Source organism: Canis aureus, chromosome 18, assembly GCF_053574225.1.
Source record: "Canis aureus isolate CA01 chromosome 18, VMU_Caureus_v.1.0, whole genome shotgun sequence".
Classification (NCBI taxonomy): domain Eukaryota; kingdom Metazoa; phylum Chordata; class Mammalia; order Carnivora; family Canidae; genus Canis; species Canis aureus.
In genome coordinates, this window is record NC_135628.1 from 18626710 (window position 1) to 18651118 (window position 24409).

Genomic DNA, 24409 nt, shown 5'->3' on the forward strand with positions numbered 1-24409 from the left:
TTCTCAAAGTGTGGTCTGGTCATTGAAAACAGAAACTTCAGAATGCTTATTATAGATTAGGAATCTACTATGGCCCCTACTTCAGACCAACTGAACTAGAATCCTGAAGGGGGCGCCACAATATATTATTTGATTAAGCCCATAGATAATGTTTAAGTGTACACTAAAGTCAGAGTCACCACTATATGGAAACTAAATATTTGTTTCTTGAATTGGGAGTGGATATTATTTCAGCAGACAAGTAGAAGTTATTCAAAGCCAAACTCAGTAAAAAAGGGAAGTGATTCAACTAGGAAATAGATTTGAGACAAAAACGAGGCATGACCCTAAGATAGTAAAATCTGCACTGTGTCTTGTTCTGAAGATATTTTAGAAGAGACATTCCCAACATGCTCTGAGCAATGGGAACTCAGCAGAAAATAAAACACGGCTTCCCAAGATGATGGGTTGGAAAGGGACCACACTCACATAATACACGTGTTAACACAAAATCTATTTTATGACTTTATAGTCACACCTCAAATATTATTTTTTTTTTAATTTTTATTTATTTATGATAGTCACACACAGAGAGAGAGAGAGGCAGAGACACAGGCAGAGGGAGAAGCAGGCTCCATGCACCAGGAGCCCGACGTGGGATTCGATCCCGGGTCTCCAGGATCGCGCCCTGGGCCAAAGGCAGGCGCTAAACCGCTGCGCCACCCAGGGATCCCATTTTTTTTATTATTATTATTTTTTTAATTTTTATTTATTTATCACACCTCAAATATAATAATTGCCAGTACTGTGACTACTGTTGGTGGCTTGGTGGCTTTAATCCTGTCTAGTCCTGTTTATACCCTCCACACACCATGTTCTTACTTATCTACACCCAGTGCAAATGTTATGGCTTCCCACCAAATGGTCTCCTCACGCCACATTCATCCTATGCTCCAATGAAACAGAGTTACTTGCAGTTTTATAATTTGCTCTCTCCAATAAGTCCATGTTTGTCACGTGTTCTTAAAGTCTTGAATTTTCTTTTAATAAAATAGGGGCAGATCACATGATGGTTGAGAGGGCAGGCTATAGACTCAGACTGTCTGGCTTTGATGCTAAATCCGTAAGCAAATTACTAATCTCTCTGTTTCTCTGTTTCCCCATCTTTGAAGTGGACATGATAATAAAAGTACATCTGCCTCACTGAATTGTTGTAATAATTAAATGAGTAAATACGTGCAGCATACTTGTAGCAGTGGTTGGGACAAAGAGCAATCCAATGGTTATTAGCTAAAATGGCATATCAGATAAAGGGCTAAGCTATTAGTGGTATCCAGAAAGGGCCTCCCTGCACAGGAAGAAAAGTTAGGCCATTCTTTTTTTTAAAAATTCTTTATTTTTAATTTTTTAATTCAAGTATAATTAACATATAATGTTATATTAGGCCCATTCTTCTCTGTGCTCTCATAACTCTTTTTATATTTTAAATATATACCTGCCCATTTCTTCTGTAACTACTTTATGAGTTTTTGAAGCAGTAATTTTGGTCATCAGCATTACATTCCCAGGATTTTGCCTCTGGTCTGGCACAGAATGAGTGTAAGCCTGCATTCTCTGAATCTAACCTACTCCTAAAAATGTGTCAGGCACCAAAGTGTCAAACAGCAAGAGCCTATATTCCCTTATTTTAAATAGAAAAAAATAATGTATTCAAAAAATAGATTTCTCAAATATTACTAACATGCCTTTAAATAACTATATAATAATCTGATAAAGGTTGCTCCTAGTATAAAACATTTAAAGCCCAATTACATAACCGTTTAACACTTAATCAAATAATTAGCAGATAGAGTTGTGTGCAGTCCACTGCTGAAGAGGATAGGAACCTCATTTTTCTATACTAAGCAGGTACCATAAAAAAACACCATCTGGATTAGACCTGCATTGGTAATGCCCCCTGGTATCTGCCCTAACCAAATACCAAGGGACTAATGGATATCACGTGCAGTGTGCTTAAACACAAAACCGGGTTGATCAGGAAAACGGTAAGATATGCAAGAAGCCCCCTTCCATCTCCTAGCTCCCTGCTATTCAAAGTGTGATCCTGGGACCTGCAGCACTGGCCACACCTTGGAGCTTGTTAGAAATAGTGCATTTGCATTTCGAAGGGAAGTCATGTACACATTACGGTTTGAGAAGCTGCGATGAACGTGAGAACTTATCGTAGCAGGTGAGAACTTGTTACAGCAGGGTTGTAGCTGGGAGAATGATTTTGATGAAAATCTTTTGTTTAGTTGGTATAGCATATATTCTGATAGTGAGTGTTTGGAGAGCAAAGGATGCCTGTGCTCATTACATGTTTGCAGAATGAGGCAAAGATTAAGAAGGCAGAGGCCTGATGTCAATTCAATTGCTGTGTGACCCTGAGTAGGTTATTAAACTTCTTTGCATCTCATTTTCCTCAATTTTCAATAAAACTGGAGTTATAAAAATGTACTGTTTTAATAAAGCTCAGATGAGATAATGCATGTGAAAAACTGTGGGGCTGGGAACATTGCCGTAATAGGTTAACATTTATCCAGTGCCTACTCTCTGCCAGGAACTGTCTTTAGAGTTTCACATGTTTATCTCATTTAAGTCCCCAAACAAGCCTATGAGGTAAGTGAATGCTATTATTTTGCAGACGGCCGCTAAGTAACTTGCCCGAGGTCATGGGGCTAGTAAGGAGCTTCAGATCCAACACAGACACCTTGAACCACTGTGATTCCCAGCTTCTTCCTAGCAGATACCAGCCAATGCTGGTGCCTTTGTTTGCAAGCACACAAGTCTCCACTTTGGTTAAATCTTAGATTATCTGAATTGCTCTCAACTTTTCTTTGCCAGGATTGAACCCTCTAAAATCTCTTTGGAATGAGCTGATTTCTGTCAATGAGATAACAAGTGGAGGAATTTGTCATAAATTTGCTTACAGGTAGTGATATGGTGGGTCTCTCGACTACTTCCTTGTAATTTAAAATTTTCTGTGTTCTCAGCTACCTGGTTTATTTTCCAATTTATTCTTCTAATTTTAAGGAATAATTCTCAGCATTTTGCAAAGCTTGAGAAAACAGTAGGGTGACAGCTGCATAGTGAGAGACAGGAAGTATAATCCTTAAATGAGTTTGCTTTATAGTCAGATTATCATTGCCTAGATAAACACAAGTTCTTTTATATTCAACACAAAGACATTTAAAGAATATTGTGAGTCCTCTGTAAACAAGGTTTCCAATTATTGAAAAAACAAAGCTTTTATAATCCCTTAGCAGCTGGTATATGTTAAGTTCTTACTTAATAGAAATAATTTTAAAACCTAATTTAGCAACCTCCTACACAGGGCAGTTAGACTGCTGAATTGTCTGAGATACAGATCAAGGTCAGAAGAAAAGGCTTTGATGGCGGGATTTATATTGGTGATATTGGGCAATGCTAACCAGAAGAAAATAAATATGGATAATTCCTTTCTAATTAAAAATCAAAGTTCTCTATTGAAAAGGACAGAAAGAAAATTCAAGTACTGAAATTATATTCTTGTAGTCAAAGTGCATAGATAGAATGAAAACTGAGCAAACTTTAAAATCTCCTATTTCTTTTCATCTAGAACCAAAGGCCTTCTTTTTCCTTATGGCATTACTTTAAGGCTTCTAGAATTCTGATGGGGCACTGATGAGGTAAATTCCTTCCTGTCTTGATTGCAACGTATTATAAAAATATCTACTGGCCAGTCTTTCCATAATAAACCTCCTTAAAAGGTCACCAATGGCTTTTCAAAGTTCTGTTAAGTAGATACAAGTTTATTTAGTAACCTAGCATGAATAAATTCTGCTAATTTATAGACATACACAATATATCAGATTAGGGGTGCTCGGGACCAAAGCAGTTCCCATTCATTTGGTTTGTTTTCTGTCTCCTTTTTTTTTCTTCAGATTTTTCCAGGAATTGTGATTTAAAAATCAGTGATAATATTTGAACAAATAAGAAGTAAAAGAATTTTCTTAGACCAGTGGTTCTCAACTGGCAGGGTGGGTGATGTTTTTGTTCTCCAGCGGATATTTGGCAACGTCTGGAGATAGTTTTGATTGTCACAAGGGAAGGGTGCTACTAGCATGTAGTGGATAGAGTCCAGGGATGCTGGTAAAATCCTGCAATGCAGAAGACAGCCTTCCTACGACAAAGAAATATTCCACCCAAAATATCTATGGCTCTGAGCCTGAGAAACCTTGTTTTAGATGAAAAAGAACTCTAGACTCTTGAGAGTTCCCAAGAAATGTTATTCAAAAAAGCTTTTTGGACTAAAATATAAATAAGCAATAAGTGCTTTAAATACATAAAGCAACATAGAGTAAAAGGAAGGTAAGAGGAAATATGTATTTATGAGAACACTGATAATTTATAAAAGTAGCTTTTAAGAAAAGACAGACACTTCCAACTACTCAGGGAAATAGCTCACGTAAATACCAAACTTAACAGACCGACATCTCAATAACATTAATAAAGAAACCCTCCTTTTTCCCCTTGAAAAGCTTGTAAAGAACCCAGAATATAGAAAACACTAAAGAAAAAATTTAAGCTATTACTTGGGAGTAACCATCCATGCTATGCATACATGTGAACTAATGTTTAAATCCCTTACTGCTATGGGATTTCATCCCTCACAGCATGTTCCTTTGAAACTCTGCCCTGATCACTGGGTTGGAAACAAAACTTCCACCACACATGGCTCCCCCCCAGTCACAGAGGAACCTCTCTGCCCCGGGGAGCTGAAGCATTGTCTGAAACGGCTGGCTGTGCAGTACCTCAGTGATGTCCCGATTTCCTAGGTTTCATTTTATGGGCAACCATACAAAATACTCATCATAAAAGAGGAAGGTGAATTGCCCAAATTAGTTGTATTTGGATTTGAAAAATAATGGCAGGGCAACTACACCCAGATACACACATTCAAATACCCCACTTTGCACATTAGTCCTTTGTTCCCCACTCTGATTTTCTCCAGGTTCAGACATACTGACACTGACACAGAACCAAGGTAAGGGCAGAGCTTGGAAGGAGCAGAGAAGGATCCAGCACTTAACAGGCACCTTCAGTGTGTGTGCTATAGTCCTCCCAAGAGGCAAGTCACACTGCAATTGATGTTCCCTTTTAGCAGATGAGGAGAGAAAACGCCATATGGTTAGATTACTTGAAGGTCATACAGTGGCATGGAGATGAGATCCAAACCAACATCTTATGGATGCCAGAGTCCGTAGTCTTGTTTTTACACTAAAAGGAAGGGAAATTGTCCAGGAGACATCAGAGGAGACGTACTCATGAAAAACACTGATGCTGCTATAATAAATAGATGGGTTGACCCCAAAATTGTTAAACTCCTAAAACTGCCCATTCTGGAGATCTGCATGAGCTGACTGTTACCAGCAGATCTTCTATCACATGTGATGGCCAACCTCCATTACTCTTCATTCCTCTGAATGGTGCCACCAGAGCGTCATCTACCCAGTGTCCAAGCTAGAAACTGACATCCCAGATTCTTCCTCTCTCCCAATCCTACCTGTACTCTGCTACTAAATCCTGTCCATGTAATTCCTTACTCTTGAAATGATCTCTTTATTTCCATGTCCACTGGGCTATTTATTCACCCAAACCATTGAGATAGACATTTTACAGGTTCTCCTGTCTATACTTTTATCGCCCTCCAATCGGTCTTTCATACTGAAGTCAGAAAATGTGGATCTCATCAAGTTCTCTGCTCATAATTCTTCACTGGCTTCCACTGCCAAGTAGTCAAACCTATACAACTCAGTGAATCCCAGACCACCCCACTTAAAAGTGGTACCTCTTCGCCTTGGCATACCCCATCTCTCTTTTCTTGGCTTATTTTTTCCCGTCACACTTGTCATCATCTGAGATACTATGTATTTTACTTGTATGTTTATTGCCAATCTTTTTCCTTCAAATGGAAACTACACAATGATAGAAACGTTTATGTTTTGTTTATTGCCATTATCCTTAGAGTTTGGAACAGAACTGGCACATGGTAGGTACTCAATAAATATTTGGGGAGTGAATAAAAGAATGGCATGCAGGATTTTCCTAGCATGGTCTTGCTTGTGTATCCAGAATATGTCCCTACCAGCACACACACTCTTGCCCTCCACATCCTTGTTCCCCAATTCTTTACATTCCTGCCACAGAGATCTTTGTAGTTTCTGAAACACATCCTGTTTAGTCTTACATTCCGATCATTCTTTGGACAGGATATTTCCTCTGCCTGGAATTCTAATACTTGCTCTCCAACCCATTTATGCCTCGAACCTGACAAAATCTCACTGATCTTAAAAATAAGAGGTAAATTGTCTGTTTGTTTATTTATTTATTTATTTATTTATTTATTTATTTATTTATTTATTTTTCAAGTATAATTAACATGCAGTACTATATTAATTTCAGGTGTACAATATAATGATTCAACAAATCTGCACATTACTCAGTGCTCATCACAATAAGTGTGCTCTTGATCCTCTTCACCCATTTCACCCGTGTCCTCACCCACCTCCCCTCTGACAGCCACCAGTTCTCTATATTTAAAAGTCTGTTTTTTGTTTGTTTTGTTTCTTAAATTCCACATATGAGTGAGATCATGGTATCTGTCTTTATCTGACTGACTTATTTCACTTAGCATTATACCCTCTAGATCCATCCAGGTTGTTGCAAATGGCAAAATTTCATTCTTTTTATGGCTGAGTAATATTCCATTGTGCATGTATACCACGTCTTCTTTATCTATCATCTATTGATGGGCACTTGGGCTGCTTCCATCTTGGCTATTATAAATAATGCTGCAATAAACATAGGGGTGCATGTATCTTTCAAATCAGTATTCTTGTATTCTTTGGGTAAATACCCAGTAATGGAATTTCTGCATGATATGGTAATTCTAATTTTAATTTTTTGAGGAACCTCTACTCTGTTTTTTACAGTGGCTGCACCAGCTTGCATTCCCACCAATAGTGGATGAGGGTTTTTTTTCCTACACATCCTTGCCAATGCTTGTTATTTCATTTGTTACATATGTTATGTATATATTATATATACACATGGAATATTACTCAATCACAAAAAAAGAATGGGATCTTGCCATTTGTGACAATATGGACAAACCTAGAGGTATTTTGGTAGGTGAAATAAGTCAGGTAGAGAAAGACAAATACTATATGATTTCACTTACATGTGGAATCTAAAAAACAAAACAAATGAATAAACAAACAAAAAGTAGAAACTGATCCATAAATACAGAGGACAAACTGATGGTGCCAGAAAGGAGGGGAGTGGGGGAATGGACAAAATGGGTGAGGCTTCTAGTTGTTAAATAAATAAGTCACGGGGATGAAAGGTACAGCACAGGGGAAATATAGTTAATACTATATGGTGAGAGATGGTAGTTACACTTGTGGTGAGCATAGCATAATGAAAAATGGGTTGAATCCACTATGTTATGTGTCTGAAACTAATGTAAGAGTATGTTAACTATAATTCAGTAAAAATAAATAAATGAGGGATGCCTGGGTGGCTCAGCAGTTGAGCACCTGCCCCTGGCTCAGGGCGTGGTCCGCGGTCTTGGGATTGAATCCCACATCAGGCTCCCCTGCCTGGAGCCTGTTTCTCCCTCTGCCTATGTCTCTGCCTTGCTCTTTCTGTGTCTTTCATGAATAAATAAATAAAACATTTAAAACAAACAAACAAATAAATAAATAAATGTAAAAAAATAAATATGAGGTAAAATGCTGCCATCTTGGGAAAATCTTTCCTGGCTGCCTTGAACCAGTTTAGGTATTATTTCTTATCCTCCCTCTGAACTAAAGGCCTGAGTTAAGGCCATAATCTTAGTGGGATTAGGATTGTTGGCCTTTGTGACCTCTAGAAATGAGCTCCCTGAGAAAAAAGCTCCTGTCTTTCTCTCGTCCTGGTACCCAACAGAGTTTGTTGCACAGAGCTCTGCTTCAGTGGAAGTAACTGATTGTCTGAAAGACAGCTCTGTTGAAGTTGATCTGCATGCATGGCAACAATACAACAACAGTAATAATTGCTAATAGTTATTAAGAACTTTTAATGTGCCAAGCATTGTCATAAGCACTCTCTTTACATGTATTATTCCATTCAATCCTCATGAGTATCCAGTAGGTAAGATCTATTACACCCATTTCCAAAGGATGAATTGAGGCACAGAGAAGCGGAGTAGAAAAGTAAGCCTTATCATTCTGGAGCTCGGGCCCCTAGCCATCACACTATTGTCTAGAAGTGCATCATTCCTGCTTCCTGGATCCCTGGAGATGTCCTGCTTCACATATCCTTCCCAAAGCTCTTTGTTCAGCTTTTCTTTCTATAAAGGTAATTTATTCATATCCTTCCAACTACCCTCCATCCTCCATCTTTTTTTTCACTCTCTGAATTTAGCCAGAATTGATTTCTATTGCTCACAACAGAATCCTAAATGATATTCCCATTAAATCCCAATCTCCAAGGCTGGAGGCAGAGTGGCTAAAAAGTTTATCAAGCTCCACAGGAGATTCTGACACACATATCAGTACTGGGAAGCACAAATTTGGGCAGCAGTTCCAAAACACAGAGGGAATGAATACCTTCCTGGAAGCTTAGAATCTCTTCCTAAGACTTTGTGTGTGTGTGTGTGTGTGTGTGTATGTATATATATATATATATATATATATATATATATATATATAATATTATATATATTTGCATGCTGAGGCATTTGAGGGAAAGGGTTTATATGTATGTACATATAAAGTCTATAAATGTATATACATATAAAGTCTATTTTTTAAAGGTTTTATCAATTTATTTGAGAGAGAGACAGATAGCAACAGAGAACATGAGCCGAGCTGGAGAGGAGAGAGAGAAGTAGACTCCTCACTGAGCAGGGAGCCAGACATAGGGCTTGATCCCAGGACCCTGGGATCATGACCTGAGCCGAAGGCAAACGCTTAACTGAGCCATCCAGGCACCCCCTTAACACTTTTATATTGATTTTGACCCAGTCTATGTGGATTTTGACCCATTCTATGTGGATTTTGATCCTACTCCCACTGTAGGCTTCCAAGAATACTCAAAAGCCTCGCCATGGGTCATACTCATCCCTCTGGCTGGCCCAGAGCATCTTTCTAGCAGCTCATTTTGACCCAGTTTTCCTTGCTACATCTTCCCTGGTACTCATTTCTTGGCTTCCTGTGTTGGCCCCCACCATCTACCTTGAGCTCTCCTTGTGTGGACAACCCAATTAGGTGTACTGCACTCTGCCCTGGCACTGTTGGCTAGAGCTTTGTATTCATCCTCTGGCATCCTGAAGCCACAGCTCCACATAAAATGGCTCTTTACTCCCATCAAGCCAAATCCCATGGAGGTCAGTGATACTGGCCAGACTGGCTGATGGGCCTCCCACCAGGGCAGGAGAATCAAACATGATGGGTCCATCTGTCCATCCTCCTGGTTTTTTCTACAGATCGACACCATATTTTTAAAAATCTCATAAAGGAGAATAAAGATGCAAGACTTAATCATAAATAGAAATTTTAGGTTAACATCTAATCTCATATTCTTCTTGCTTCAAAATACATTTTCCCCCTTCCTTTGATCTTTGGTGCAGATGAGACTATTCTCTATAGGATAAAGTTTCTACTATTAAAAGCCATCTCTGTGCTACTTAATTGCTTGTTCTTCCTCCCACTAAATAATTCTTGTTCTTTTAACTTTTTCTAAATAGATCTTATTTCCAATCCTTAATTCATCTTCATTATTCTCCTTGGAACTCTTTTTAAATTCTCCAAATACCTCTTAGGTTCAAAAAGCTTGAAGTACCCAACAAAATTGAATCAAATCAAGGAAAACTTAATGCTTCTATTAAATTTCTAGGGGGAAAAAGATTGGGTGAGTATATTCATTTACTTCCTCATTCTTGTTAGTAAATTCCTTCCTTCAGAGCTTAATAGTGTTTGGGTTAAGTGGTCCTGTAAGTACTTTGGAAAAGGCAAAGAAAGCCCATCATTCTCTTTCTTTTCCTCAGTTTTTTTCCTCCCTCCTCCTTCTAGAATAGGAATATTTAAATGTAAGTATTCAGTGTAAGTATTCAAATGTATGTGTTCCAACTGATGAATAAAATTAATCTACCTCAAGAAAGAGAAAGGTGGAAACAACCTGGGGGGTGATAGAAATGAAAGACTTTCTAATGAAATGTCCTCAATATTTTTTGCATTATAATCTTTCTTTGGAGCCATTTCACACATTTTTTTTTCTTCCTAATCATCTCCCCCAAATGGAATTGTAATACTACAGATAGAATATATATCTATCTTTATGTTCTATATGTGTATCTCTGCTTTACACATTAGAAGAGTGTGCCCCCTTAAGAACTGATGTGCCCCCCTGGCCCTTAGCATGAATATCACCCCAATTGAGAACTCATTGTCTGGTGAAATCATTGTGGCCTTCAGAATGCTTTTAACATTTGTTCTCCCTACAGGAATGTGGAATATGTATCTTTGCCTCCTTCTAATAGACAAGAAAGCTGCAGTTCAGAGTGGTAAATTAGCTTGCACACAGTCCTACCCAGGGCTAACAGCAGATTTAGGAAACACAGTCCCTGATTTCTGGTCCAGTACTCATTCCTCTATATGGTGACGATGCCATAAAATATGGAAGCTTGTTCTCCATTATTTTTAAAAATTACCTAATTTAGCATTTCTGAAAGAGGCACTCCCCCTAAAATAATTCCCAATACGGTAATAAATAAGAGTGAAAGTGCCTTATTAATAAGTGTCCTTGCTTTTGAATTCTTTTTCTGATGAATAGTCCATGTTAAAAATTCTTGAGCTAGCTTTATGATGCTTCCAGCAGCCTTGACATGAGACACTCTCCTGCTGTTCAGGGCTGTACACCCAAGAGATTGTCTTTGTTCCCTGGGCAAGAGCATCCTGCCATTACTCCTCTTGCACAAACAACCCTTGTTTTTTCTTCTTGACTTTTTACTATGAAAATGTTCATACATACACAAAAAGTGAAAGACTTACAGCAAGCACTCATATACATCACTTAGATTCTATAATATTCACTATAATTGCTTTATGATATACCTATTTATCCATTCCTCTATCCATCCATTAATTCAACTTTTTTTAGGGGATGTATTTCATAGTAAGTTGCAGACATAGCACTCTTTCCCTCAAATGCTTCAGCGTGCAAATCATTAGTCAGAATTCAATAACATACAGACTTTTCATAGGAGAGTAATACCAGCTTTGTTCTTGAAATCAAAGAAAGCAAATTTGTTTACATGTTCAGGTGTCATTCTCGAGTCAACAGATTCTACATACCTTTTTAATTTCCTGCTTGTGGAGTGTGCCACCATTTCTAACAGGCTACCATTTCTTGATGAGAAAAAAGTGGCCATGAGAAAGCTGGTGAAAGAGTACCTGCTTATTGTCACTGCCTTGGCCGTGTCCATCAATTTACATGTGTTAAACATGAAAGCCAAAATGTTTCTGAAAATGGCTTGGGATCAAATTCATCCATTCATTCACCAAATAACAGGTCTAAAATTCCCTCTCTTTTGCTAACATTGTTATAGTGCTTGGGAGATGGTAGAAATTAAAGACCAATAATTCCCATATGTAAATGCCAGGCACTGTCAGAAACTTTACATATATTAACTCACTCTTCATAGTTACTTGTAGTGCAAAACTAAGGGCTGCCAGACTATTTCTGGCAAGGTCTAGATGGTAAATACTTTAGCCTTTGAGGACCATTGTCGTTGAAACAGTCTCTGTTTCAAGCACTCCACTTGCCATGGGAGCATGAAAGTGGCCATAGACAGTTTGTCAAGTAATGAGCATTGCTGTATTCCATCAAAACTTGATTTACCAAAAGAGCTGACAGGCTATAGTTTGCCAATGCCTCTGCTAGACTAACAAATATTGGAGTCCATTCTTTATAATCCGTGTCAGGACATCTTATTGTTAGCTCAACACTCAGAGCCTGCCAATGCCTCCAAGGCCTTTTTGTTTAATGGCGGGTCAAATCATTTCTTTGTATTCATGCCCTTCCATCCCTTACCGTAGTGGGAAGAGAGAATCATTAATTTTTAATCCATGAGATACTGGTGCCAACTTGAAAATCAAGCTGAACTAAGGCAGAACATGGTTGAAGAATACCGTTAAACAGACTGAGAAGCCCAAAGCACTAAGGGACCTGACCTGCATCCCTGAATTGAAAGAGATTGTGGAAATATCATTAAGCATGATCTTTGAGAAATCATGGAACCCTGAGGACCACAACAACAGCAAAAAGACAAACTAGAAAAGTGTAGTTACAGACTTGGTAGAAATAGCTGGGGAAATTCGAGAACAATTCCTCAAACAATTGATGCGTAATTACCTAGAAGAACACCAGGTGCTGGATGGCAACCAATATGCCTTTGTCCAATTGTGCCAAGGCTATTCAATTTCCTTCCACAGTGAATGAGGAGATGACACTGGCTATGTAAATAAGGAGGAAGAAAGAGAGAGATACCATCGCTGAAGTAAAGCTAGCTGTTCTGCCCGACAAGATGGAGATGCAGTGTACTTAGAGCTAATGTCAAGTGACACTGTGATTTGTTAAAGGACACAGCCAAAGGTGATTGATTACCAATGGCTCAATGTTGACCTGGAGATGAGAAGGGGAGTGGTAGGTTGAGGCAAGGAGGTGAGGCCAGGAGAATACCAGTGCGGACTGACTTTTATTAGTAAATTAGCCACCTACAATCCTGAATTGGGAAATGCTCATGAAGCACACAGATGACCTCTGAGTAAAGGGACTACCACCTTGGGATATAGAAATATAATTCAAAGTATTCCTGACATAATGATAATGGATTTGGTGATTTTCATTAATGCAAATGTCCATTAAAAGCAAGGGTGAATAATCAAGAGTTTGTCTTTAGTCACAAAAAGAGAAAAACAACTAAAAACAGCTGGAGTTCAAACTAGTATATACTGAATACAAACAAACATGAGTATAAATCATATTAGAATGGAATTTAAATATTTTCATTGTAAACATAACACTAAAAAGTGTAACAAACCAGGGGGTGCGGTGGGTATAGGAAACTAGGCTCAATTAAGTACTGACTTAAGCACTCGTAAAAGGATCCGTTATTTGGCTTCTGCAAGATTCTTGGGTATGGGAAAGCTAGACATAGCAAAGAAAGGCAAAAGCAAAATATTTTTAAAGGATGGAAAATAACATCCAGGAGGAAGTATGTGTAGACAACAAAAGAAGGCTATGGGGTGACTTGGCATCTACTTTGAAGTCCATGAAGAGTCTCGCACAGTGCTAGGCAAACAGGAAGCATCATTAGGGACAGAGCATCTTGATTCTTCTATCCTAGAGCACAGGGAAAGCAGCAGGACATAAAAAACAGACAGAATGAGAACAATGATTCTCACGCTTGAGTGAGCATCAGGATGACCTGCAGGACTGTTAAAACTGTTAAATCTGGTTAAAACCCAGATTTCTGGGCCCCATCTTCAGGTTTGTGATTCAGAAGGTCTGGGGTGGGCCAGGGAATCTGCATTTCCGACAAGTTCCCAGATGGATGCTGTTGCTGCTGGTCCTGGGACCACAGCTGAGAACCACTGGCTAGAATTTGGTCTGGGTTTAACTCAGACTCTGCTGCTCCTGCGCTGCTTGTCCTATCTCCTCTTGGAATTCCCATGAGGAATGACCTGTGTAAAACTAACCCAGCACTCAGGGCACAGCAAACACTCCAAGTGTGTTAATTCTCATTACTATGAAAAGACTGATGGGTAAATAATTCGGCAATATCATTTAGGGTAGTCCCGTTGGACTGGGATGCTCTGAGATTATACTAACCACATTTTTCTGATGGAAAGTAGAGTCAGTATTACAAATCTGTTTAACCTCTCACTGCTTGGTTAGCCAGGCCATACTACTCTAGAGACAAGCCTTGCCCAAGGCAAAGTGTGGCTTAACCTTTATCAGCATTATTTCTCAGTTAATGTTTAACCAGGTGAGCAACCAAGAAGCCTATCTTTAAAACCCCATTAATGCACCCAGTGCTTTGTACCTGGCTCTCCTTCCTGGATAAACCTGGCCACACCTGAGATTTTGCTGGACTTGACCTCTGAGTCACAGAGCAGACATACTGTGCGCTGCGCTAGATAGCAACTGCTGTGGAGGTGAGATATGTGCTTCCTGTTTGGATATATAAGGTTGGCCCTATGAAAGTCAGCACCTCCTCATGTCTACTGTGCTGCAGCCTGGACCATCCCACTCCTGCCGCTTATCAGGGAGTGATGTATTTTGGGTTATAGCTGTCATGGGTTAACTAAGGGTAAGAGAGCATGTGCTGTAATGCCAGATGCTATTGTTCTTTTTTTCCTAAAACAACTAACTACACGATGTAGTATTTCACCTCAAGTAATTATATAAAGGAATATACATTTTCAAGTTTGATTTTCAGAGATAAAAATCACCTAAAGAGATCAAAGAAGATTCCCAAGAAATTTTACTTATTATCAATCACTGTTTAATCTCCCCCTTCATTGTCCTTACTCTTTTAAGAAGAAACCTTCCACTTTTGCCTCAATTTATGCTTCAGCATATATACTATTCTTTGGTAGCTCTCTCCAGTTCAGCCCACCTGTCCCCTTGGCTCAGAGCTCCTGAGTCTCTGAATTCTGTAACAGCTTGTCCTCAAGAGCCCCTTATCCTCTGCTTATGATACCACTTGGAAATGACTAAATATTTATAGCTGCAAACATGCCAGGTCTGCATTACATTAGAAGAAGTTCAAAGTATTCTAAAGAGAGTGACTTCTTTTTTGGAGGGCCATATATTTTGGTAGTACTTGTCAATAAGAGAGTTTTTGTTTAAACAATCGCAAAATTTTCGGTTCTGTATTTGGAAAAAAATAAAATTCATCTGTCTAAAATTTTTTTTTCTGACATTTGTTTTATTGGAAGGTTTTCCCCCTTGACTATGGTAATGGTAGGTCTACAACCAAAGCAAGTCAAGCTCAGGATGAAATCACATTAAGTGAAAACCTGAGTACATTACAGAATGAGCTGAAAGCTGAGGAGAAATATGATGGAAAAAGCCCTTTATTCTAGTTTGTGTCAATATGAAGGGGGAAAAGAAGGAGATCGGTGGGGAAAGTCTAGGATAAAAAGAACAGAAATATTTCTTACCAGAGAAGAAATAGCCTTCTGATTACTACACATAAAGCCAATTAAAAGGTAATGGGATTGATTTTTGTTTGTGGCTTGCAAAATCAATCTCATTACTTTAGAGACATACCTTGTCCAAATGTCTTGAATCAGAATTATCATGTTCCCCCAATGTATATATGTTTAAAAACATTTATTTTCAATGAATAAAATAAGAAAAGGGGGAGGATTGTAGAATAGTAAAATTTACTTTAAATCTAATTTGAAATGTACTGAGTTAGTTGAGAATGACATAGTCAATCAATGTGGCTTGTTAAGATCTTCCAGATATGCCTAAGACAAGATAAATGCCTCAAGCTACAAGACTATAAGACTGCAGGATACCCAGGTATGGCGAATCAAAAATTTAAAAGCATAATGATAAAGTGAAATGCTTTTGTAGGCTTAAAAGAACAGTTTTTACAAATAAAGGTAAAAGAAAGTGGAATGGGAAGATACTTAAGGACACCAACAACTAGAGAAAATGGGACATTTAAAGTGATATTTAAAAAGTGAATACAATTCACTATAAAGTAAAATAAGGTGTTACTGCAATTTAAGATAGGCCACTGTCCTAGGTGAAAGCTGGAAACATCAGTTCTACAAATCACTTTTGCATTAAAAAAAAAAAAATCTTCCAAAATACAGTACTCTATAGCGAAGATGGAGAGGAAATGAAGGCTCTTAAAGGGAGAACGATTTGAAATAATGGCATGTAGTTTTATTTCCCTTTTTTTGAAATTACTTTTTTGAGTTGAAATTCACTCCAGCAATTTCGAAAAAGACAAATGACAGCAAATCATTTAGTCACAAAAGAATTTCTACTTATTGTATACTCTTTAGGTAGTTCCAGTGGAACTTGACTTTAAATTAGTAATGCAAGTAAATCTTGACATTTTGGCCTTTTAGTAAGGCCAAAAGAAATTTAGAATATTTCCAGGAAAAAAATATTAGCCTGTGTTTAAGTAAGAACCCTAACTGCCAAAAGTCCAAGTCACTACCCTAATAACAGCATTTGGTAAATCTGATATGCTATTAGTAATCGTTTGAGAATTCTAAATTCCTTATGTTAGCATTCTCTATTTTTTTTTCATCATTTTACCATATATTTACTGATTGCCCACTGCTGCTTGGCACTGGGTTCAATTCTAGAGGAGTCCATGCAATTATGATCGATGAAGTTTCTGGAGCTTGAATTCTCCTGGAGGGAGATGTATAAGTGACAGGCAAACAAATACAATAGAAATTATATTAGATAGTATATTACGTATTACAAACAAAATAAATGGGATGATGTGACAAAGAAGATCTGACGGTTGGGAGGTGCTTTTTTTTTTTTTACCACTCAGACTGGGTCCTCCTCCCTCTTACTTTCCCCAAAGGAGAACAACGACCATCAATAGCAATGGGTAGTTGCAGAAGCAACACCTAGTGTCAGCTTTGTGTTCAGAAGACAGCACTGTGCCATGAGGTGCTAATTTTTATGGGGTTCAGGGAAGGCTTCTGTTATTAGGTGAACTTTGATCTGAGGCCTGGACATGCAGAGAATATTGGAGAATTCCAAGTAAAGGGCAGATCTGAAGATAGTAGCTGTGATTTGTTGAATGGGAGCAGAGGCTGGTCGGGTTACAGGGCAGTGCACTCTGAGAAGAATGGTAGAGGGATGCCTGGGTGGCTCAGTGGTTGAGCATATGCTTTTGGCTCGGCGTGATCCCGGGGTCCTCGGAAGGAGTCCCATATTGGGCTCCCTGCGGGGAGCCTGCTTCTCCCTCTGCCTATATCTCTCCCTTTCTCTTTGTTTCTCATGAATAAATAAATAAAATCTTAAAAAAAAATAAAGAAGAAGAAGAATGGTACAGGCAGGGAAGTGACCAGTGCAGGAGCCCCATAATGGCTCAAAGGCATAGCAAGAAGTTCTATTTTTAAGAGCAATGGGAAGCTGTTAAAGCCATTAGATTTATATTCAATAATGATGATTTGGGCTCCTGTTTGGTGAATGGTGTGTGTGTTGGGGGGGGAAGGGGGTGAGCTGCAGAGAGAGTGCCAACAGTGGAAGCGGTGAGATCAGACAGCAGGCTGCTGACAGTGATAATCCAGGCAAGAAATGACTGTGACCCAAACCACGTGGCATTCATGGAGAAGGAGAAAGTAGAAAAGTGCAAGATACAGTTGGAGGTAAATTTGACAACCGCTAGAGAAAAGGGTGAAGGTGGGAAGAGAGGAATCTGGTTCTCCGAAGTTAGATGCCATTTAGTGGAGTAGGGGGTTTGGTTCTATTTTGAATGTTAGGCTACAGGTGGGGAGGGACATCTACTTGAGGAGGTCAAGGAGATGGATGGAGCGAGGTATTTGGGGCCCAGGGGATAAGGCATAGCTAGAGGTATACATTTGAGAGTCAACAACCATAGTTCCTGCGAGATCCCCCAGGTACACATTCCGTAATTAACAAATTGCTTAAGAAATGACTGACTGATAACTGCTGGAAAGGGCAAGAGAGAATTTTGCATACTGGAAGATGTTTTGAATCTCTTGGCAAGGAGTGCTCAGGAAATGCTAGTAGAGTGCCAGGTGCTGAGGCTGCTCGATAAATATTAATTTACAGTAATGAATCTCAAGAAAGCAATGAACTATTATTTCACTAACTGACCATACCTGGCTTAATTGGCGCCAGAGCTGTTGTTCAGATGCTTGTACCCTCTGTTCCTCATCCTCAACATCTTTTTTCCTGGTAGTTTAATTCCTGATCCATGTATCTTGCTGTTCTTGATCATTGTCTTTTTGGCTCACACATTCAGAGAACACTGTCATTGCTCTGACTCTGTCCCTAATGAGCATCTTTGTAGGTTTCTGAATCGGTCTTGAATCATGGACCTTGAGTTACCTATTATGTAGCGCTATTCTACACACTTGACACATATATCCCATTTATAGTACCTCCATCAAGTAGATATTGGCCCTTGGAGTAGAGGAGACCTTCATCTCCCTGAGAAATAAGTGCTTGGCTCTAAGTGTAGTTAGAAAGTGGTAGAGCATGAATTCAAAACAAGTCCAACTGACTCTAGCTGGGCTCCCCTGCCTGGGTTCACAAAGCCCATTGGTTTTTGCCTACTGAATCAGGCTGTCTCCTCCACTCACCCAGCTCCCCAGCAAAGTCTGTTAGGTGGTTGGTATCTGTTGATAACTAGCAAGCCTTTCTTTAAGTCATGTTGGCCTATGTCTTTACCTTTGAGCAGCAGTGTTCTATATCTCTGTGACTACAGACTCACTTGGTGCCCTCTTGCGAGTCCTCATCATATTCCATGGGAGGATCCTAACCCAAGAGGCGCCCCTAGCCTGGGACATTATTTGCCATCAGAGAAGCAAAAGAGATGGAGTATGTTGGAATACACTGCTGTGCAGGCTTGCCAGGGACATGGTGGCTGACAACAGAGAGGCTAAAGACTACGAAGGAGGGCAGCAGGACTGTGTATAGAAAGAAAACGTGGACTGTAGGGGTGAGATAGCAAAGACAAAAAGGTCATTATCTCATTGTTCAAAAGAAATAGCTTATGGCGTTATGTAAATGTGTTAAGAAAGCTTCAATCTCTGGCCACATACTCAAACCGAAGGCTTTCTGACTTCATTAGGCATGCCCCCTGAGTACGTACGCGCAGCACAAGGCAAAGAGACATTTGCTCAAATACTGCCTGTAGCAGAAGCAGTGGTTTCAGTGTCCAAGAGTAGGCCATGCCTTCACTTGAGGGAGGGCAAGTCCTGGGAGGTCAAGCAACTTGGGCAGGAGTGATTTGCAGTTAATGTTGCACTGGAGACGAAGGCAGCTGAAGCTGCTCCTGCTGGCACTCATCTAAGCAGCACCTGTTCCCCCAGCACATGTGACCCTTTATTGCCTGACACCTGCCTGGCTGGATGGGCCCCACGCTGCCTGCTGAGGAAATGGAGCTGATGAATATCCATTGCACGTAAGGTTTCATAGTAGAAATGGGATGTGGAATTTCTAGAGGCAAGCAACCTATGAGTCTAGCATCAGCCAGATAACTTATTAATGAATCAAACTACTAAAGGTCAAAAAGTGAAAAGTTGGAGCACCTGGATGGTTCAGTGGCTGCCTTCAGCTCAAGTCTTGATCCCAGAGTCCTGGGATCCCTACATTAGGCTCCTTGCTCATGGAGGAGTCTGCTTCTCTCTCTTCCTCCTCCTGCTCATTCTTTCTCTCTCTCTCAGATAAAAAAATAAAATCCTTCAAAAATTTTTTTAAAAAGGTGAAAAGCTGGTTAGAGACAGACAAGAGGGGGGAAGAAAAGCTATATGTGCACTATGTTTTTTAGTTATAGCAGATGGTGATGGCTTGTGGTACACAGCTCTACTTTGCTAAGATGTCTGTGGCATTGCCCTCCAATGCAAGTGCAACAGTAAAGAGATCTGTGGTCCCTTCAGATCCCATTAGATCTCTGAAGAGTCTCAGCTAACCCCTAGGAAGAGCTTCTGTAAAGCTAATCTGAATCTACCCATCTCCACTGCTAACATTCCACCTGGCTTAGAGGACAACTGATATGGTTCCAAAGATTTTGAGAAAGAGAAAAGTGCGTACACACTCTCACACACATACAGACGCATATGCACATGTGTACACACATGCAGAGATAAAATATTAGATCTATCTTTATTTACATACATCAATACATCATGATTTTGTTTTCTTTTGATATGACACTCAAAGTATTAATAGCCCAGTTCTTTGCTATATTCCTAACACCTAGATGAAAGTCAGAACACAGTAGCCTCTTTATATACATTTGTTGAATAAATGAGCAAATGACTATTTACTGTCCTCTTGGGTTTCAGTTCTGGTACCCAACTTTGCCTGGAGACTTTTTATTAATAACCCTAGGAAAAGCCCCTAGAGGTGTTCTAATTTTATAAAACATTCTTTTCATGGAGACATTTGAATTCTTCTAACTCCCTGCACAAGCTCTATTTTTTTCTCCTGGAGGAATACTAAATGTAAAATAGGATCAAAGGAATTTTTTTAAAAAGATTTATTTAAGAGAGAGAGAGAGAGAGAGAGCAAGCATACACAGGTAGGGGAGGAGCAGAAGGAAAAGAATCTCAAGCAGACTGCATGATACAAGGCTTGATCTCATGACTCTGAGATCATGACCTGAACTGAAACCCAGAGTCAGATGCTTAACTGACTGAGCCACCCAGGCACCCCAGGATGAACGGAATTTGTTTCTTACTCATCCCCTCAAATACTCTAGTCCAAGCACCTCGTTAAATATTTTCTATTTATCCTATTTTCTTTTTTTAGATATTGTTGAATAAAAAAGGACAAAAGTCATCAGGATTGGTGGCAGGACAAGATCAGCGTATCAGATAAAGAGTGGACCTCAGGGACGCCTGGGTGGCTCAGTGGTTGAGTATTTGCCCTTGGCTCAGGGCGTGATCCTGGGGTCCTGGGATGGAGTCCCACATCGGGCTCCCTGCATGGAGCCTGCTTCTCCCTCTGCCTATGTCTCTGCCTCTCTCTCTGTGTCTATCATGAGTAAATAAATAAAATCTTTAATAAAAAAAAAGAGTGGACCTCATACTGGATTTTTCCTTAAGGATCAGATAGTTTCTTTTCTCAAGCCATATTCCTGGGATGGGAATGCTTACTCTGTGTCAATATTGAGATTATTTGATGAATTTTCAGTGTCCTTCAAAAGAAGTAAAATTTTCTGTAGAAATATTTATTACCCAGTGATAAGTCACCTCTGAGTGTGGGTAGGTATGTACCTAAGTTTTTGAGACAGGTTCAAAACCAGATCCAGTCAAGTCTGGTAGCCAGAAAGTACTGATGTTCAAGGATGAATCTCAAGAGTGTTGGAGTTGGAGCCTTCTTCCTCCAGATAAGGTAGATGTGACACTTTAAAAGGCATCTGCTACTCTATATTTAATATAAGTCATAAAATCAAAAATAAGGAAGGACCCATGGATCTTTGTGTGAATGATATTAATTTGACTATTACAGAAACTGATCAGTATAAAAGTAGAAAATAGAGCCGTAGTACTGCCTTTCAGTCTCGCTGGCATCCCAGATGAGAAAAGGACTGATTAGTGAGGGATGACTGGGGGAAGTTCTCTGGGCTGCTAAGCATTTTTATGAGTCGATATATTTTTAAGCTTATCTCCAAGAATAAAAACATAGCCACCCTCCTTGTAAATTTTTTAAATTTATTTTTATTTTTTTAAAGATTTATTTATTTATTTATGGTAGACATGAGAGAGAGAGAGAGAGAGAGAGAGAGAGGGAGGCAGAGACACAGGAGGAGGGAGAAGCAGGCTCCATGCAGGGAGCCCGATGTGGGACTTGATCCCGGGATGCCAGGATCACGCCTTGGGCCAAAGGCAGGCACTAAACCGCTGAGCCACCCAGGGATCCCCAAGATTTTGTTTTTAATGTCAAGTAAATGTGACAGAGCATAAAGGTTTGTTAAATATGAGTGTTGAGAGTACCCAGATATTTATTATTCTCTGTGTTTATTCTGTTAGATGCATTCCATACCAAAAAAATGATAAAAGAATCAAAACAGTAGAAACAAGGAAAACAACCAAAATGTGCAGTTTAGAGGGTTTACACAGGGAGGCTTAATATGCCTCTGCAATCGTTAAAAACACGAGACCTCTGATTTCAAGTTAGTTTGTGAATATTTTCAAAATAACACTTGATTTCAGAATATGGATTATTCAGGTGTTAGATTTGGGGACACTCTAACAAACGTTAACACAAGTCAACTTCCAGGAAACCTGAAAGCCCTCCAATATCAACATAGCACTGACAATTCATCACATTTAACAAGGTGTGTTGGAAATAGCGGAGTACTGACCTCCCCAGGACAAATGATCCTCTTGGGACGAGGGGCCTCTTGCTGTAATTGATACACTGCCAAAGGAAAAAAAAGAAAAAGATAATTATAATTAGGAAAGTACAACACACACCAAAATGTCTTCAAATAGTCCCACCTAAGTGCATCTGAAGAACTGCAAATATTTCAAACGAAAAAACAAAGAGGATACAGGCACATTTTTAGACTGAATAAAGTCAGCTCATTTATATGGAAATTAGTTACCATGGATGTAAACTGGCAAAATTGATTTTTTTATTCTCTTACAAGGCCAATTTAGTTTCATAATTGTTACTGGCATTGTTCATTTTATGGCTTTCTTGGAAGGTAGGAGTAAAATTCTCCTATTTTAAGAACAGAATTCTACCTGTGAGTACCTAAGCAGTAAGATCATATAATAGGATTTCTGAATTTAAATGTTGATGTCTCCTGACATATCAGCAAAAGACTGGCATTAGCAGAAGAATGTTATTCTCTGAAATGTTACAGTTCTGTACCAAGACACCACTGATTTTGTGAGTGAAACTCTGAGTCCTTTCTCCCTCTCTTTTCTTATTAAGATTTTATTTATTTATTCATGAGAGAGAAAGAGAGAGAGAGGCTGGCAGAGACACAGGCAGAGGGAGAAGCAGGCTCCATGCAGGGAGCCCAATGCGGGACTCGATCCCGGGGCCTCCAGGATCACATCCTGGGCCGAAGGCGGCACTAAACCGCTGAGCCATGCGGGCTGCCCTCCTCTCTCTTTTCATGAGTTCCATTTTTGGCCTATCACCATGCATTCTTATCTACGTGACTAGTCTCCACCCATTGGCATTCCTCTTTCTTGGGCCCCTTAATATCTTAAGAAATAATAACTCTCTTACATCCTGCTTTATTTTTATTTTGTTTATTTATTTTTATCCTGCTTTAAAGACAGACTTTCAGGCCTGGAAATGGAGGTAATTTATATAAAAATAAAAATTTTCAGCCTCTTATCTGTGATTTTTTGGACTATAACGTATGATTTTCTGCTGCTCAGCTAGTCTGGTTATTTTTCTTAGAAGGAAGCCACCCTATGCAAGTACCTGTGGGCTCCACCTATTTGAAAACCACGATCATGTTATCCTCAATATTCAAAAGAAGGAAGAATTCATTTTAGATGGAATAAATCTATGAAAAGTTAAAATTCAATCATATAAAGTATTTCTAGAAAATGCAATAAGTAAGATAAGCAACATTTTCTGATTTATTCTTAGGTCTAAAAATAAAGAAGAAATTTTAACTGAAATGCAGATGGTCATGTGGAAACAGTGCTGGAAAGGATGGGATGTATTTTGTAATTATGGCTTCTCAATGCCTTTAGCTCAACATGGTTATTTTCTTACCTAATTAAGGGTAGACTGCCCAGCTTTTGCACAGAGAAGAAACTACCTAACCCTCTTGTACATGTTTTAATGTGGCCACATTCTAATGAGTTGCCCACACTAATGATAATGCCTGTGTCATGTAAGGACAACTGTACCCACATATGGCAGGTAGAGACAGAGCAGGCCTCTTGTCAAAGAAGAAACATGAAGAATTGGCCAAAGATAGAGAAATACTTGTCGACATTCCACTAACTATCCCAGTAGTGCCCATGCTCTCCTTAAATCATGAGAGAGGCTGCATGGAATCCTTTCTACCTCTCAAATCAGCCCCAGACACCTACTCATTGATTTTACATTGTGTTCCTATTAATGATTGTAATGGGACCCAAATAGGCCAACTCCTAAAATCAGAGTTTCCAGCCAAGGGCAACTGTAGAACCCACATCCAGAGAATCCTGCCCCTTCTTCTCTTCCCATTGCTAATGCCTCTTGAAGCCAACAGATAAATGTGGGGATAGCTGGACACCATTTTAATGCCTTCCTTGGAGGTGGTGACAAAGGAAGTATATGTGTTGTAAGATAGAAGCATTTTTTGCTAAGTGTGCCTTTGTAGTTCATATCAGCAAATATTTGAACATCTGCTATAGGCCAGATACCACAGTCAGCATTACGTGGAGGCTTTTATGATGAATGGAGAGAAGGGGAGAAGAGAAGGGAACCAGCATATCGAGTGACTGTTATATGCCAGGAACAATATTTTATTGAATCTTCAGGAGAACTCAGAAAAAAGAATGTTGTATTATTATCATTTTTATTTTTTAGATGAGCAAACAAGTGCAAGAAAGTTAAACATTTGTCCTGGGGCATCCAGCTATCCTTTCGAGTCTAG

General features: G+C 39.3%; 1 protein-coding gene and 1 pseudogene across 2 annotated transcripts in view; both read right to left on the bottom strand.

Moving 5' to 3' along the window:
- The window catches only part of CHN2 (chimerin 2), a 296328-nt gene that overhangs the window by 114787 nt on the left and 157132 nt on the right, over positions 1 to 24409 (bottom strand). For both annotated transcript variants that reach the window (XM_077856373.1, XM_077856374.1), the window contains exon 3: positions 22157 to 22212. In XM_077856373.1, coding sequence (XP_077712499.1) covers positions 22157 to 22212 — 56 coding nt within the window. The remainder of the gene's footprint in view (positions 1 to 22156; positions 22213 to 24409) is intronic.
- On the bottom strand, positions 16631 to 16818 carry LOC144289242 (small nucleolar RNA U3; annotated as a pseudogene).